Genomic DNA, 16181 nt, shown 5'->3' on the forward strand with positions numbered 1-16181 from the left:
GCGACTTATACTCCGGAAAATAAGGTAATAAGGTGCGCCTTTATTATAATTATTATTATGAATATTATTATTATTATTCATTATTATTATAATAAATATAAATATAATACATATTATTATTATTTATTATTATTGGATCAAATTCAAAAATCTGTAAATGTTGGGTGGCTGCTGGCACAGAGATGTAATATGTAGATGTAATATGTAGACCCGATGAACCTATCAGAGGACATTACGTTGTATGTAAAATACGTAAGACCGGGGTGGTAAACCAATCAGAGAACTGTACGTAATACGCCGCAATTGATAAATAAATATTGTTTTGTGCAAAGCAAACAGCATTAGGACCCTCTATAATGGCATCACGTGGCACAATTCAATCTTTCTTGAAAGCCGGGATCATTGCAGAAGAGCAGTGTTTGGAATAACGGCATTTAAAATAATGGCGTTTGGTAACGGCGCTAGTTTTTCAGTCACATGGTAATCTAACTAATTACTGTTTCTGTCGTTATAACGGCGTTATCGTTACTGAATGTTAAATGCGGTGCGTTTCTATGAATTGATTGAATAAACTGTATGATCCTGACGCAACGCTGGCTGCTCCACACACAAAATGGAGACTGGTTGGGTTAACCAGATAAGCGATTATGATTGGCTATGGCAGAGACGTGTTTCATGTGGACCAATCGGAGCCTGTGTTTTTACATGAGCCAGTCCACGTGGTTCATGCGCACACGCACACAGCGAACACACTTTATATTGTTTAACTGTTTACTTTTGAAAGAAATACTTAAAGAATGTTTACCAAACCAGTTGTCTGAGATTGAATTTGATTTATTGTATTAAGACTACAGAGTTAAACACACTTTATGGTGTTGAAATGTATATTTTTGTTGTGAACAAAATACTTCAAGTGCATGATAAGCATTGTGCAATAAATATTGATGGTTATGTACCTATTCCACTCATTTCAACTGACTTGTGAAAACTGCACAGAAAAATCCAAATTCTTTGACATATCGCAACTTTTTTACGGTAACACGAATAGTTACCGTATTTTTCGGACTAAAAGTCGCTCCGGAATATAGGTCGCATTAGCCATAAACGCAAGATAACGTGAAAAAAAACATATAAGTTGCTCCGGGGTATAGGTCGCTATTTGGGGGAAATTTATTCGACAAAATCCAACACCAAGAACAGACATGAACGAGCAACAACAGGCTAAACGATAGGTATGCTAACGTGACATAAACACAAATGAAGAGCTGAGAACGGGCCTGACGTAACATTCAGAGTTATTCGAATAACTATTACATAAATAACACGTTTATAAAACCATCTGTGTCACTCCAATTCATTAAATCCATCGATCGTCCTTTATGTAAACAATGCCGCGTATGCGCCGCGCCGCTGACGTTGGTCGCGTAAGCTGCATTTCTAATTATTCCACGGACCCATATAACGATATATAAAGTATATTTCAAATAACTATCATATTACAACAATATTATCAAACCATCTGTGTCACTCCAAATCATTAAATCCATCGATCAAATTCCTCGTCCTTTGTCAACAACGCCGCGCGTGCGCCCTGACGTCAGCCTCGTCGTTATTCCACAGATCTAGTATATAACTATATTGTAGCGTTAACAAAGTACAAGCAAAGATGTGGGTTTGGTAAACGGCTCTTTATTTAACAAAACAAGAGTTCAACGAGGCAACACCTACTGAACTTCCAGCCACGGAGGTGGAAGAGAGCTCCATAGAATAGGACAGGGCCTGCGTAAAAGCCATGGCCGAGCCCGATCCACCGTCCCCGGACAGCCACTTGGCTGAGCCCCGGCCCCCGACTTCCATCCACGGAGATGAAAGAGAGGTCCGTACAGTAGGACCGAGTGTGCGTAAAAGCCATGTCCGAGCCCCATCCACTGTCCCCGGACAGCCACCCGGCCGAGCGCCGGCCCCCGACTTCCATCCAAGGAGGTGAAAGAGAGCTCCGTCGAGTAGGACCGAGCGTGCGTAAAAGCCATAATAGTTTTTCAAACCTTTTGTGTCTTTCCAAATCATTAAATCCTTCAAACTCTTCGTCCTCCGTGTCAAACTTACAAACAAAGCCGCTAATGATGTATGTGGGGCCCTTCGCCATCTTTGTCATCCCGTGATCGAATTTTTGTCCTTTATGTAAACAACCGCTGGTCCTGCTGACATCACTTGAAATTCAAATTACAGCAATCCCTTGCTACATCGCGGGTCACTTATCGCGGTTTCCCTTTTTGTTTGGGGGGGAATTTTGAAAATTTGTGAAAAAATTCACATACAAGTCGCTCCTCAGTATAAGTCTCCCCACCCAAACTAAGAAAAAAAACGCAATTTACAGTCCGAAAATTACGGTACTTTTTCTTTTGTTTCAAAGTAATTCAGTTACTAACGCAGTTACTTTTTGGATCAATTAGTGAGTTACTATAACTAATTACTTTTTTAGAGTAACGTTCCCAACACTGTCGAAAAGCAATGTGACATCGACGAGACAATGACGAGAGGGAACCTGTCATGTTTAATGGCGAACTTGCCCAACTGTTTATTTTGGATACAGAAGATGATGATTTGGATGGATTGGCGTATTAATATTGATTAATAATGTGTGTACAATACTGTACATGATTAAATAGTAGAATAAAGTACAACGGAACTGACTTGCTCCTGTGACTTTTTTTTTTTTTTAACTGTAATAAAATTACATGGGATGCATGCGCCCTATGATGCGTCCCATGTGTAGATTAAGTACAGAAAAGTCCCCGGAATTGAGTCTGCGCCTTTTAACCTGAAGCATTCTATAGTGCTAATTTGGAGTTTATTTACCGTAATTTTCGGACTATACGTCGTGTTTTTTTCATAGTTTGGGTGGGGGGGCGACTTATACTCAGGAGCGACTTATATGTGATTTTTTTTCACAAAAATCAAAATTCAAAAATCCGCGATGTAGTGAAACCGCGATAAACGAACCGTGTTGTAGCAAGGGATTACTGTCATTTAAACTGCAAGTAACGGTACCGCGTGGCGGTTGTTTACATAAAGGACAAAGGATTCGATCACAGGATGACGAAGGGCCCCACGTTTGAAGGATTTAATGATTTGGAGTGACACAAGGTTTGAAAAGCTTAGTTATGTTATAATTATTTGCTATATTTTATTTTGTGTAGCAACTTGTATATGTTTTTATCGTTACAGTTCAGTAGTTGTTGGCTCGTTGAACTCTTGTTTTGTTAAATAAAGAGCCGTTTACAAAACCCACGTCTTTCCTGGTACTTTAACGGTACAATATAGTTATATACTAGATCTGTGCGGCGCGCGCACGGCGTTAACGTAAAGGACGAGGAATTTGATCGATGAATTTAATGATTAGGAGTGACACAGATGGTTTGATAATGTTGTTGTTATTTGAAATATACTTTATATATCGTTACATGGGTCTGTGGAATAATTACAAATGCAACTTACGAGTCCGACGGCGTATACGCGGCGCATACGCGGCGCTTACGCGCTATTGTTTACATAAAAAACGATCGATGGATTTAATGAATTGGAGTAACACAAAAGTCCGCGTTTATAAAACATACGTTTTATAAACGTGTTATTTATGTAATACTTATTTGAATAACTCTGAATGTTACGTCAGGCCCGTTCTCAGCTCCTCTTTGTGCATATGTCACGTTAGCATACCGTATCGTTTAGCCTGTTGTTGCTGGTTCATGTCTGTTCTTGGTGTTGGATTTTAACAAATAAATTTGCCCCAAAAGTGCGACTTATACGCCGGTGCAACTTATAGGTTTTTTTTTCACTTTATTTTGCATTTTATGGCTGGTGCGACATACTCCGGAGCGAAAATTACAGTACTTGAGCCCCATATGACACATATCCTTCTCCATTAGTTCACAGGTGCTGTTCCTCATCTGCCGCAAACTGATTGGCCAGCAAATGGTCAATGGCACCGAAGTTCTCAAGTGGTTGCGAGAGATCCTAATTTGCAGAAATAAATTTCTGCTCAAGAACAAGGTACTGTGTGGCTGACTGCAGCACCAAGTATATGGTATCCATTGCATACTCTTATTAATTGTTGACTCAACTTGATGTTGTCCAAACCCTACTTTACAATAAGGAGACCCATTGCTATCTGCATTTGCTGAGAACTCATTAAACATAAAGATACACACATACACATGTGCTTGTATGTCAAACTAATTTGCTATCTGCATTTGCTGAGAACTCATTAAACATAAAGATATACACGTGCTTGTATCTCAAACTAATTATAGATACTCACATATCAGTTAGCTGGAATACTCTGTCACAGTCTTGTCTACCAAGAATTTCAGCATTCTACGTTAAGCCTTTACAGGTAGTGTCCCTATTGTAGTGGCCCTATTGATTTGATTTGATTTCACTTTATTTCTTCACAACATCGTTAATCATTATTTCATGTACACACATCTTGACATTTTAATAGCATGAGGAAAAGGGTATCCGAGTGAAGCGAAGTATAAGCTTATATATCGGGGCCCAGACAGACAGACGGACGAACGCACAGACAGACACATAATACACACATACACACGCTCAACCCAGCTAACTATGGAAATGTGAATTTAATTATGGGTTTGTAAAAGATGGCTAAAAAGGTGTTTTTTTAAAATTGGAGGTAGACTGAATGACCTTTATGAGGTCTGAGGTTTACCTAAATCTGAGGTCCTCTACATGCCACACTCGTACTGGTGCGGACACATCTGCGGTAATTCCCTAGGATCTGTGTTTTACCTCGCGTCTGATGGGAATGCTGGAGTCTTGTGATGGGGATAAGACTGCACAGTATGTGGTTTCTCTTGTTCACAACCTGAAACATGACACATGTATTCTGAAATTCAATCAGCTCAGGTAGTCTTTTGTAGAGAGTGAGGTTTTTGAAGGTGACTGGAGAAGGTGTTGCCCCATATGACATTGCAATAGTTAAGATGAGGTTCATGAGGTTACATAAAATCAATAGTATTGATTGAGGGAGGAAATGTCTGACTTTGTAAAATAAACCAACATATTTTGATAATTTGGATACAAGGTGATCTATGTGACATTTAAAGTTGAGTGACTCATCTATGAAGACCCCCGGGAATTTTGTAGCATAGACCCTTTTAATTTCTTTCCCATTAATGACAATTTGGCAGTGATCTATGTTTTTAAAATGTTTATTTAAATTAAAATTATGTAATACGTAGTATTTAAAGATAATTTATTGCATTTGAACCAATCAGACACTTAAGCTAGTTCTGTATTTACAGAATCTTGCAAGATTTCTAAAGTTTTCTGTGATGCAAATCAGTTAGTGTCCATCCATCCATCCATCCATCCATCCATCCATCCATCCATCCATCCATCCATCCATCCATCCATCCATCCATCCATCCATCCATCCATCCATCCATCCATCCATCTTCCGCTTATCCGAGGTCGGGTCGCGGGGGCAGCAGCTTTAGGAGGGACTCCCAGACCTCCCTCTCCCCAGCCACTTCCTCCAGCTCATCCCGGGGGATCCCAAGGCGTTCCCAGGCCAGCCGAGAGACGTAGTCTCTCCAGCGCGTCCTGGGTCGTCCCCGGGGTCTCCTACCGGTGGGACATGCCCGGAACACCTCCCCAGGGAGGCGTCCAGGAGGCATCCTGATGAGATGCCCGAGCCACCTCATCTGGCTCCTCTCAACGTGGAGGAGCAGCGGCTCTACTCAGAGTCTCTCCCGGATGACCGAGCTTCTCACCCTATCTCTAAGGGAGAGCCCGGACACCCTGCGGAGGAAACTCATTTCAGCCGCTTGTATCCTAGATCTCGTTCTTTCGGTCACGACCCATAGCTGGTGACCATAGGTGAGGGTAGGAGCGTAGATCGACCGGTAAATTGAGAGCTTTGCCATTTGGCTCAGCTCTCTCTTCACCACGACGGACCGGTACAGAGTCCGCATTACTGCCGACGCTGCACCGATCCGCCTGTCGATCTCGCGCTCTATCCTGCCCTCACTCGTGAACAAGACCCCAAGATACTTGAACTCCTCCACTTGGGGCAGGATCTCATCCCCGATCCGGAGAGGACATTCCACCCTTTTCCGACCGAGGACCATGGACTCGGATTTGGAGGTGCTGACCCTCATCCCGACCGCTTCACACTCGGCTGCGAACCGCTCCAGTGAGAGCTGGAGATCACGGACTGAAGAAGCCAACAGCACCACGTCATCTGCAAAAAGCAGTGACGCGATGCTAAGGTCCCCAAACCGGACCCCCTCAACGCCTCGGCTGCGCCTAGAAATTCTGTCCATAAAAATTATGAACAAAATCGGTGACAAAGGGCAGCCTTGGCGGAGTCCAACCCTCACTGGAAACGAATCCGACTTACTGCCGGAATTGCGGACCAAACTCTGGCATCGGTGATACAGGGAGCGAACCGCCCTTATCAGTTGGCTCGGCACCCCGTACTCCCGAAGCACCCTCCAGAGAACCTCCCGAGGGACACGGTCGAACGCCTTCTCCAAGTCCACAAAACACATGTGGACTGGTTGGGCAAACTCCCATGCACCCTCGAGGATCCTGCTGAGGGTGTAGAGCTGGTCCACTGTTCCACGGCCAGGACGAAAGCCACACTGCTCCTCCTGAATCCGAGGTTCGACCTCCCGACGGATCCTCCTCTCCAGCACCCCTGAATAGACCTTACCAGGGAGGCTGAGGAGTGTGATTCCCCTGTAATTGGAACACACCCTCCGGTCCCCCTTCTTAAAGAGCGGAACCACCACCCCAGTCTGCCAATCCAGAGGCAACGTCCCCGATGTCCACGCAATGCTGTAGAGGCGTGTCAGCCATGACAGCCCCACAACATCCAGAGCCTTTAAGAATTCCGGGCAGATCTCATCCACCCCCGGGGCCTTGCCACCAAGGAGTTTTTTAACTACCTCAGTGACTTCGACCTCCGAGATTGGAGAGTCCGCCTCAGAGTCCTCAGGCCCTGCTTCCACAATGGAAGGCGTGTCGGTGGAATTGAGGAGGTCTTCGAAGTATTCCGCCCACCGACTCACGACATCCCGAGTCGAGGTCAGCAGCACACCATCTCCACTGTAAACAGTGTTGACCGTGCACTGCTTCCCCTTCCTGAGACGCCGGATGGTGGACCAGAATTTCTTCAAAGTCGTCCGGAAGTCATTCTCCATGGCCTCGCCAAACTCCTCCCACGCCCGAGTTTTTGCCTCAGCAACCGCCGAAGCCGCGTTCCGCTTGGCCATCCGGTACCTGTCAGCTGCCTCCGGAGTCCCGCAGGCCAAAAAGGCCCTATAGGACTCCTTCTTCAGCTTGACGGCATCCCTTACCGCCGGTGTCCACCAGCGGGTTCGGGGATTGCCGCCACGATAGGCACCAACAACCTTACGGCCACAGCTCCGGTCGGCTGCCTCAACAATGGAGGCGCGGAACAAGGTCCACTCTGACTCAATGTCCCCCGCCTCCCCCGGGACGTGGGAAAAGCTCTGCCGGAGGTGGGAGTTGAAGCTCTTCCTGACGGGGGATTCTGCCAGACGTTCCCAGCAGACCCTCACAGAGCGTTTGGGTCTGCCAGGTCGGACCGGCATCTTCCCCCACCATCGGAGCCAACCCAGCACCAGGTGGTGATCAGTTGACAGCTCCGCCCCTCTCTTCACCCGAGTGTCCAAAACATGCGGCCACAAATCCGATGACACAACTACAAGGTCGATCAACAAACTGCGGCCTAGGGTGTCCTGGTGCCAAGTGCACACATGGACACCCTTATGCTTGAACATGGTGTTCATTATAGAAAATCCGTGTCGAGCACAGAAGTCCATAAATAGAACACCACTCGGGTTCAGATCGGGGGGGCTGTTCCTCCCAATCACGCCCTTCCAGGTCTCACTGTCATTGCCCACGTCAGCATTGAAATCACCCAGTAGAACGATGGAGTCCCCAGAAGGAGCGCTCTCCAGCACTTCCTCCAGGGACTCTAAGAAGGGTGGGTACTCTGAGCTGCCGTTCGGTGCATAGACACAAACAACGCCTCTCACCGTGGGCAACTCCAGAGTGGAAGAGAGTCCAGCCCCTCTCGAGAGGGCTTGTACCAGAGCCCAAACTATGTGTGGAGGCAAGTCCGACTATGTCTAGTGGGAACCTTTCTGCCTCACACACCAGCTCGGGCTCCTTTCCAGCCAGAGAGGTGACATTCCATGTCCCTAGAGCCAGCCTCTGCAGCCGGGGATCGGACCGCCAAGGTCCCCGCCTTTGGCCGCCGCCCAGCTCACTATGCACCCGACCCCTTTGGCCCCTCCTATAGGTGGTGAGCCCATTGGAAGGGGGACCCACGTTTTCTTTTCGGGCTATGCCCGACCGGACCCCATGAGCAAAAGCCCGGCCACCAGGCGCTCGCCTTCGAGCCCCACCTCCAGGCATGGCTCCACAGAGGGGCCTCGGTGACCCGCGTCCGGGCGAGGGAAAACGACATCCATATATCTTTTTCATCATAAGGGGTCTTTTGAGCCGTGCTTTGTCTGGCCCCTCACCTAGGACCCTTCTGCCATGGGTGACCCTACCAGGGGCATGAAGCCCCAGACAACATGGCTCCTAGGATCATAGGGGCACGCAAACCCCTCCACCACGATAAGGTGACGACTAACGGAGGGGCTGTATCACTCCTAATCATTAAATCCATCGATCAAATTCCTCATCGTTTATGTCAACAACGCCGCGCGCGCGCCGCACAGATCTAGTATATAACTATATTGTAGCGTTAAAAAAGTACCAGGAAAGACGTGGGTTTGGTAAACGGCTCTTTATTTAACAAAACAAGAGTTCAACGAGCCAACAACTACTGAACTGTAACGATAAAAATATACACAAGTTGCTACACAAAATAAAATATATCAAATAATTATAACATAACTAAGTTTTCCAAACCTTGTGTCACTCCAAATCATTAAATCCTTCAAACGTGGGGCCCTTCGTCATCTTCGTCATCCCGTGATCGAATCCTTAGCCCTTTATGTAAACAATCGACGCGCGGCACGGGTTACGTCACTTGCAATTTAAATGACAGTAATCCCTTGCTACATCGTGGTTCGTTTATCGCGGTTTCACTACATCGCAAATTTTTGAATTTTGAAAATTTGTGAAAAAAAATCACATATAAGTTACTCCTGAGTATAAGTCGCTCCCCCCCACCCAAACTACGAAGAAAAAAAACACGATTTATAGTCCGAAAATTACGGTACACTGCTCTTCAGATGTTACTGGATCTGGGATTTGTTTGGCCAGATCAGGTCCCACACTTACAAAGAATTTATGAAAGTTTTAGCCACTTCTTGCATATCATGCATCTCAGTGTTGTTGATCATAAAATATTTAGGATAATAAATTTTTTTAGAGCCATTTTTTATTACAGTATTCATTATAATCCATATTTGTTTGGTGTTATTTTATTATCATTTAATATTTTATTATAGTATTCTTTTCTAGCAGCTCTTTTAATATTTGTCAGTTTGTTTTTATATTGTTTGTATTTATTTTCTGACTCTTTAGTTCTCTGTCTTATAAATTCTCTGTAAAGTGTATTTTTCTTTTTACAGGCATTTTGTAAGCCCTTTATGATCCAGGGATGATCTACATAATATAGTTTCCTTTACTTTTACAGGACAGTATTTGTCATATAACCTTTTGAAAATTTTGAAGAATTCCTCATATGCACAATTAATGTTATTTTCATTGTATATAGTATCCTAGTTTTGTGACGTTAAACCATTTTTAAATGCATTTATTATTTCTTCTGTTTTGATTTTTCTATATTCCTGTTTTTTGCCGGTTAAGTAATTTTATAGTTGTCATCAAAAACCATGAAAACTGGCAAATGGTCACTAATGTTGCTGACTGACCCACTTATTGTGCTGTTTATAATGTCATTTGTGAATATATTAGCAATAAGAGTGGCACAGTGAGAAGTTATTCTGGTTGGTCTAGTGATTTTTGGATACAAGTTCATGCTATATATTGTGTTAACAAATCTTCAGTCAGTTTGTGCTTGTTTGGATTGAGTAAATCAATGTTGAAGTCTCCACAGATGAAAATTGTTTTGCAACTGATTTTTGAAAACACCTCTTCCATCCATTCTGTGAACAGTTCAATACTAGAACCTGGCGTCCTATATATGCAGCTAATGATTACATTTTTCTTTTTGTCTTAGAGTATTTCAATTGTTATGCATTCCAATATATTGTTAACTACCATTGACATGTCCTTTATCACCCTGATGTTTAATGTCTTTTCCACATAGATCGCAACTCCTCCTCCACCTTTGTTTTGTCGATCTATGTGTATAAAGTCATATACCTCCAGCTCAAAGTCCACCCCTTTTACTGTGTTGATCCATGTTTCCGTTATTGCAATAATGTTGAATGGGCAAGTAAACTGATGAAGATAATCCTTAATGTTTGTGAAGTTGGCATACAGACTCCTACTGTTAATATGCATAATGGACAGTTTGCTATCTTTATTGATTCTATTAAATTCTTCATCAGTATAGTAACTGCAGTTATTGTTGATTGAGTTGAAGAAGTTGTTATCCGCGTCTATATCATGTTCCATATCCAGTGAACTGTGGTCAGTATATTGAAATGATTGGAGTTTGGGTTTGTTGTGTTCTCTAATCCTCTGAGTTATGTTACTGTTGTCTTCAAGTATAGATGCTTGACTTCTTTTGGTGTGTGTCATGGTTGTGAGTGGAGTTTACCTTACAGTCCTGCATGATGATCATTGGGATCCGTCCAGCTCCTCGATACTTCTTACTATCAGCACTTTTGCTTCCTCTGGTGTTCCATTGAGCTTGATAAATATTTTACAGTTTGTAGTGCAGGTGTGTTGAATTTGCGTGCTTTTTTGGTGATATCAGCCTTGCGCTTGGTCAGGTGCTCATTGATGTAGACGTCGGTTCCTCTCAACTTTCTTCCTTGTTTTAATAGTGCAATCTTGTGTTTTCGGTTGACTAACCACATGATGACAGCGGATTTGTCCCTGGGGCTCCTCTTGGGCAGAGGGTGGCAAGCTTCGATGTTGTCGCAGTCCAGCTGGCCCTTGGACTACAGAAAAGTAGCCACCTGTTGCTCCGTGGAGCTAACATCCAGTTCACCGGGCTCACCTCCCTTGCCAGCGGCCAATCCCCGGGCGTATGACCGAGCTTTGATGTTGACTCCGGAGATGATCACCGTTAATTCTGGTGTACTGCTCCAGGTCGGCAACCCTGGTTTCTCTTTTCCTTTTCCTCATTCTGGATGCGGAGAGCTTTAACCTCCTCGACCATCTTAAGGATAGCTTTCTGCTCCAGCCTGACAGCAGATACTTCTTTACTGAGGAAGTCCAATGCCTTTTTAATATCATCAACCTCCTCCACCGAAGAGAGGGGAGCCACTGGTGCCTTCTTCGGACCCATCGTTGGAACGTGCTAGTGTTTTTAGCAGTATAGCAGTATGTTGTAGTTTCGCGGCTCGTTGTTGTTTTTTCGCTCCGCTTTCCCTATTAAAATTAAATTAAATTAAGTCAGGATGATGTTTGTTTAACCTCCTGATGTTAATGTGTAACAATGAGTGGTGGTAGGAATCATTTACTGACTTTTGATTGTCAAGCTCGAGAATGCTACAGGTAATATCATCACCCGAATGAAGACGGTGGTCCTGATTTCCAAAAATATTTAAGTCATCAAAACCAATTAATTTGAGCAGTTTGTATTTCCAATGCAGTATAGTTCGCTGAAGTCACACAACACACCCATTTACACATATACATATACCGTATATTTCAGACTAAAGGTCGCTCTGGAGTATAAGTCGCACCAGCCATAAAATGCACAATAAAGTGAAAAAAAACACATATAAGTCGCTCCAGAGTATAAGTCGCACTTTTGGGGCAAATTTATTTGTGAAAATTCAACACCAAGAACAGACATGAACCAGCAACAACAGGCTAAACGATACGGTATGCTAACGTGACATATACACAAACGAGGAGCTGAGAACGGGCCTGACAGTTATTCAAGTAACTACTACATAAATAACACGTTTATCAAACCATCTGTGTCACTCCAATTCATTAAATCCATCGATTGTCCTTTATGTAAACAATGCCGCGTATGCGCCGTGCCGCTGACGTCGGACTCGTCGTGAGTTGCATTTCTAATTATTCCACAGACCCATATGACGATATATAAAGTATATATCAAATAACTATCATATTACAACAATATTATCAAACCATTTGTGTCACTCCAAATCCTTAAATCCATTGATCAAATTCCTCGTCCTTTATGTCAACAACGCCACGCATGCGCCGCACAGATCTAGTATATAACTATATTGTAGCGTTAACAAAGTACCAGGAAAGACGTGGGTTTGGTAAACGGCTCTTTATTTAACAAAACGTGTTCAACGAGCCAACACCTACTGAACTGTTTTTGTCATTATAAAAACCTATACAAGTGTCTCCACAAAACAAAATATATAAAATAACTATAACATAAATAACAAGTTTTTCAAACCTTGTGTCACTCCAAATCATTAAATCCTTCAAACGTGGGGCCCTTCGTCATCTTCGTCATCCCGTGATCGAATCCTTTGTCCTTTATGTAAACAACTGGCGCCGGCACGGGTGACGTCACTTGCAGTTCAAATAACAATAATCTCTTGCTACATTGCGGTTCGTTTATTGCGGTTTCACTACATCGTGGATTTTTGAATTTTGAAAATTTGTGAAAAAATTCACATATAACTCGCTCCCGAGTATAAGTCGATCGCCCACCCAAACTGTTAGAGGTGTTCCCACTCTAACTTGTTTTGCAAGAACCACACGGGAGACAGTATGCCCTTTAAGCACTTGCAAGTGGAGAATATATTTATATTATGCATATTTATTGAGAACAAGTAGGGTAGGGGTGACATTGGACATGTTTGGTGGTCACCTCAGCAACTGGTTGATCAGTGTGGATGGTCCCAGGTCATTGTTTTACAAGGTCGTGGAAACAGAAACTAGTGGAGCATTTTAGATGACTAACAAAGCAAGAATGTTTCCACACCATTTGGAAAGTTTCAACAACTGAATGGTTAAAATTTTCAGAGTCAAGGGAAGGTAAAAGGTTTAAACAAAGTTATTAATTCTAGTCTACATTCCAACATAATCATACGATCAAGATAATTTGTAAACCCCAACACAAACTGTGAAAAAAACCCGCGACTTATATTCCAAAAAATACAGTACACACACTTAACACACACACGTGAAAACACAGTCATATTGAGGCTGCACATTGTAGCACACTGCGGTCTTCGCAACTAGTCCATAAATGTCCTTTAGAAGAGAAAAACAGGAGAGAAAAACAAAGAGATAAAAAGGTAAAGGATGAGAAATGAAAATCATCCTGGGAAGTTTCTCAATTCCGCTTTCCGTCTGGCATTGTATAAATAAAAATAGTACACAGGTAAATCTAGCCTCCTATTTGTCCGTTGGAACAAATTTTACGTATTGGTCAAGAGGAAAAAAATAAATAATATCAATAATAATAATAAAAAATAGGCACTTGGACATAGCCGTATAAGCAGAAAACAAATCAGGGCATTGCCATGACACATAACATTAGTTCCTCAAAACAAAAATTGAAGACACTAATGTACATTTCGAAGCGTTGTATCCAGAGTTCATGCAATTCAAGGAATAAAATGAAATAGAGGTTACCTTGACCCAGGCACCCATATAGAAGAAAATGTGGCCAGGCGGGCAAATGAGACATGGAAGATGGAAGAAACTCTACTCCATCGGGAAACATTCGTGATTTTGTTATCTCTACGTTGCCGATGGTAGGGAAGCAATGACATTCACCACCTCAGTGTCCGAGGCCGCCTCGTTCATTATACCCGACTTCGACCAGCTTGCTTGATTTCGTTGTCTCGTCGTCACCGATGGCAAGGAAGCGATGTAATTCACCGTCTCAGCCACCGAGGCCAGGTCTTTCATTTTCCCCGACTTGAGCTTGATGTGCAACCTGGCTGGGTAGCTAAGAGCAGGCTTTAATCCCCTCACATACAGTTCCGACATGACTTTCTTGTACTTTTTTCGCTGTTCCACTACCTCTGGTGGGTAATCCTCAAAAACAAGGATCGGATGATTCATGAACTGTAGCTTGCCTCTGTTGCCTCTCTTGTCCTTTACCTGGTACCGTATTTTCCGGACTATCAGGGGCACCGGACTATAAGGCGCATCTTCAATGAATGGCCCATTTTAAAACTTTGTCCTTATATAACCGGACTATAAGGCGCACGCACCATTTATGCATCATGTCAGATTTTTAATCCAAATCAAATCATTCTCCATTTTATCTTTTTATTTCAACTTCAGACGCAACAAATTACTTTTTAATCACAAAACAATGATCCGTAGTCTTTTGGATTCATGACTCATAGTCTTCAGTGGGCCACTTATGATTGATTTCATGACACAATGCTTCGGGCCAGTTTAAAATTAGGAATTTGGTCCATATATAAGGTGCCGTGTCGGCTTTTGAGAAAATTTTAGGTTTTTAGGTGCGCCTTATAGTCCGGAAAATACGGTATTTAAGGAGACGAATGATTACCCGTCTAGGGTATCCATCAGATGGGGGTTTCTTAGCCAAGGATCTGTGTGCTCGTTCATGACCAATTTATATCTGAAATTATTCAAAACCTTTTACTTGGTCGTTAACACATTACTTACTTACTAGTATAGTTGATCACTTCACGTTATTTTCACTTTAAACTGCATGAGGGCGCACTATGGCTGTGGAATAATCGGAGCCTCACTGACAATGAGTTTCATTCACTAACTTCCGGAGTCAGGAGATTTAACGATTTGAAATGGTATCGGTTGAAAACGGCCTTCAAAATAAAGCACCCTACCTCAAATCAAAGAACGGCTGAATAACATAAATAACATGGAGAATTCTTAACACATTCTGTAAATATAGTGAAACCGCGATAAACGAACCGCAATATAGCGAGGGATTACTGTAATTTGAACTGCAATTGATGACGTCAGCGGCACGGCACACACGCGGCGTTTACAGAAAGGACAAAGAATTCGATCAATAGATTTAATGATTTGGAGTGACAGATGGTTTGATAAAATTGTTGTTTATATTATAGCTATTTGATATATAGTTTATATATCATTATATGCGCCTGTGGAAATATTAGAACTGCAACTGACGACGAGTCCGACCTCAGCGGCGCGGCGCACACGCGGCGTTGTTTACATAAAGGATGAAGAATCCGATCAATGGATTTAATGATTTGGAGTCACACACATGGTTTAATAAAGGTGTTATTTATGTTATAGTTATTTGGATAACTGTTAATGTTACGTCAGGCCCGTTCTCAGCTCCTCGTTTGTGGTTGTGTGACGTTAGCATACCGTATCGTTTAGCCTGTTGTTGCTAGCGCGCTAGCTCCATTTTGCTGCTCTTATTTGTCTATTTATTTATTTATTGTTTATTTATTTGGGTTATTTGCTCATTACTTATTTGTTGCTCTTGTCTGTTCGTTTTTACTCTTTGTGCTATTTGTGTGAGTGTTGTGTACTGACTTTTTGACTTTTGTGGCCGATGCGACTTACACACCGAGCGACTTTTAGTCCGGAAAATACTGTAAATTAATGTCTCCCATGTTGACAGAGGTGCATAATCATACTCTTTTTCTGTATACGTTTGAACATATTGCTGACATTGGGCTGGAACCTTCCATGTAAAAAATTGGGAAATCTATTTTTTTTGCCACAAATCTATACAAATAGTCCACACGTGAGGGTGTTTTACAAATTATTGTCCAATTAAACATGTTGAAAATGGCTTGCTCTCTCTGATGATGCACTGTTAATGGTAAAAATAAAATGCTATTTTTGGTGTCACCTGAAAAATGATGACTTTGGAGGTGTGAGGATTCATACCAATATAGTATGTGCCTGTGATGGTACAGTGGAACCCCGGAAGTCAACCGCCTCTAAACGCAAAATGTCGGCAAGTCTTTGTCCTAGTTCTCGCTAAAACTTTCGGAAACTGACCCGACTCACATGGCCATTGTAAACAAAACAATTCG

General features: G+C 42.8%; 1 protein-coding gene and 1 pseudogene across 3 annotated transcripts in view; one reads left to right on the plus strand and one right to left on the minus strand.

Annotated features, from left to right (window-relative positions):
* Positions 1-16181, plus strand: part of nf1a (neurofibromin 1a) — a 158180-nt gene that overhangs the window by 30395 nt on the left and 111604 nt on the right. For all 3 annotated transcript variants that reach the window (XM_085915635.1, XM_085915638.1, XM_085915636.1), the window contains exon 16: positions 3930-4053. In XM_085915635.1, the coding sequence (XP_085771761.1) occupies positions 3930-4053 (124 nt within the window). The remainder of the gene's footprint in view (positions 1-3929; positions 4054-16181) is intronic.
* Positions 4882-11500, minus strand: LOC147054860 (uncharacterized; annotated as a pseudogene).

The sequence above is a fragment of the Syngnathus leptorhynchus genome, chromosome 7, assembly GCF_054491065.1.
Source record: "Syngnathus leptorhynchus isolate UIUO chromosome 7, UIUO_Slep, whole genome shotgun sequence".
Taxonomy (NCBI): Eukaryota; Metazoa; Chordata; class Actinopteri; order Syngnathiformes; family Syngnathidae; genus Syngnathus; species Syngnathus leptorhynchus.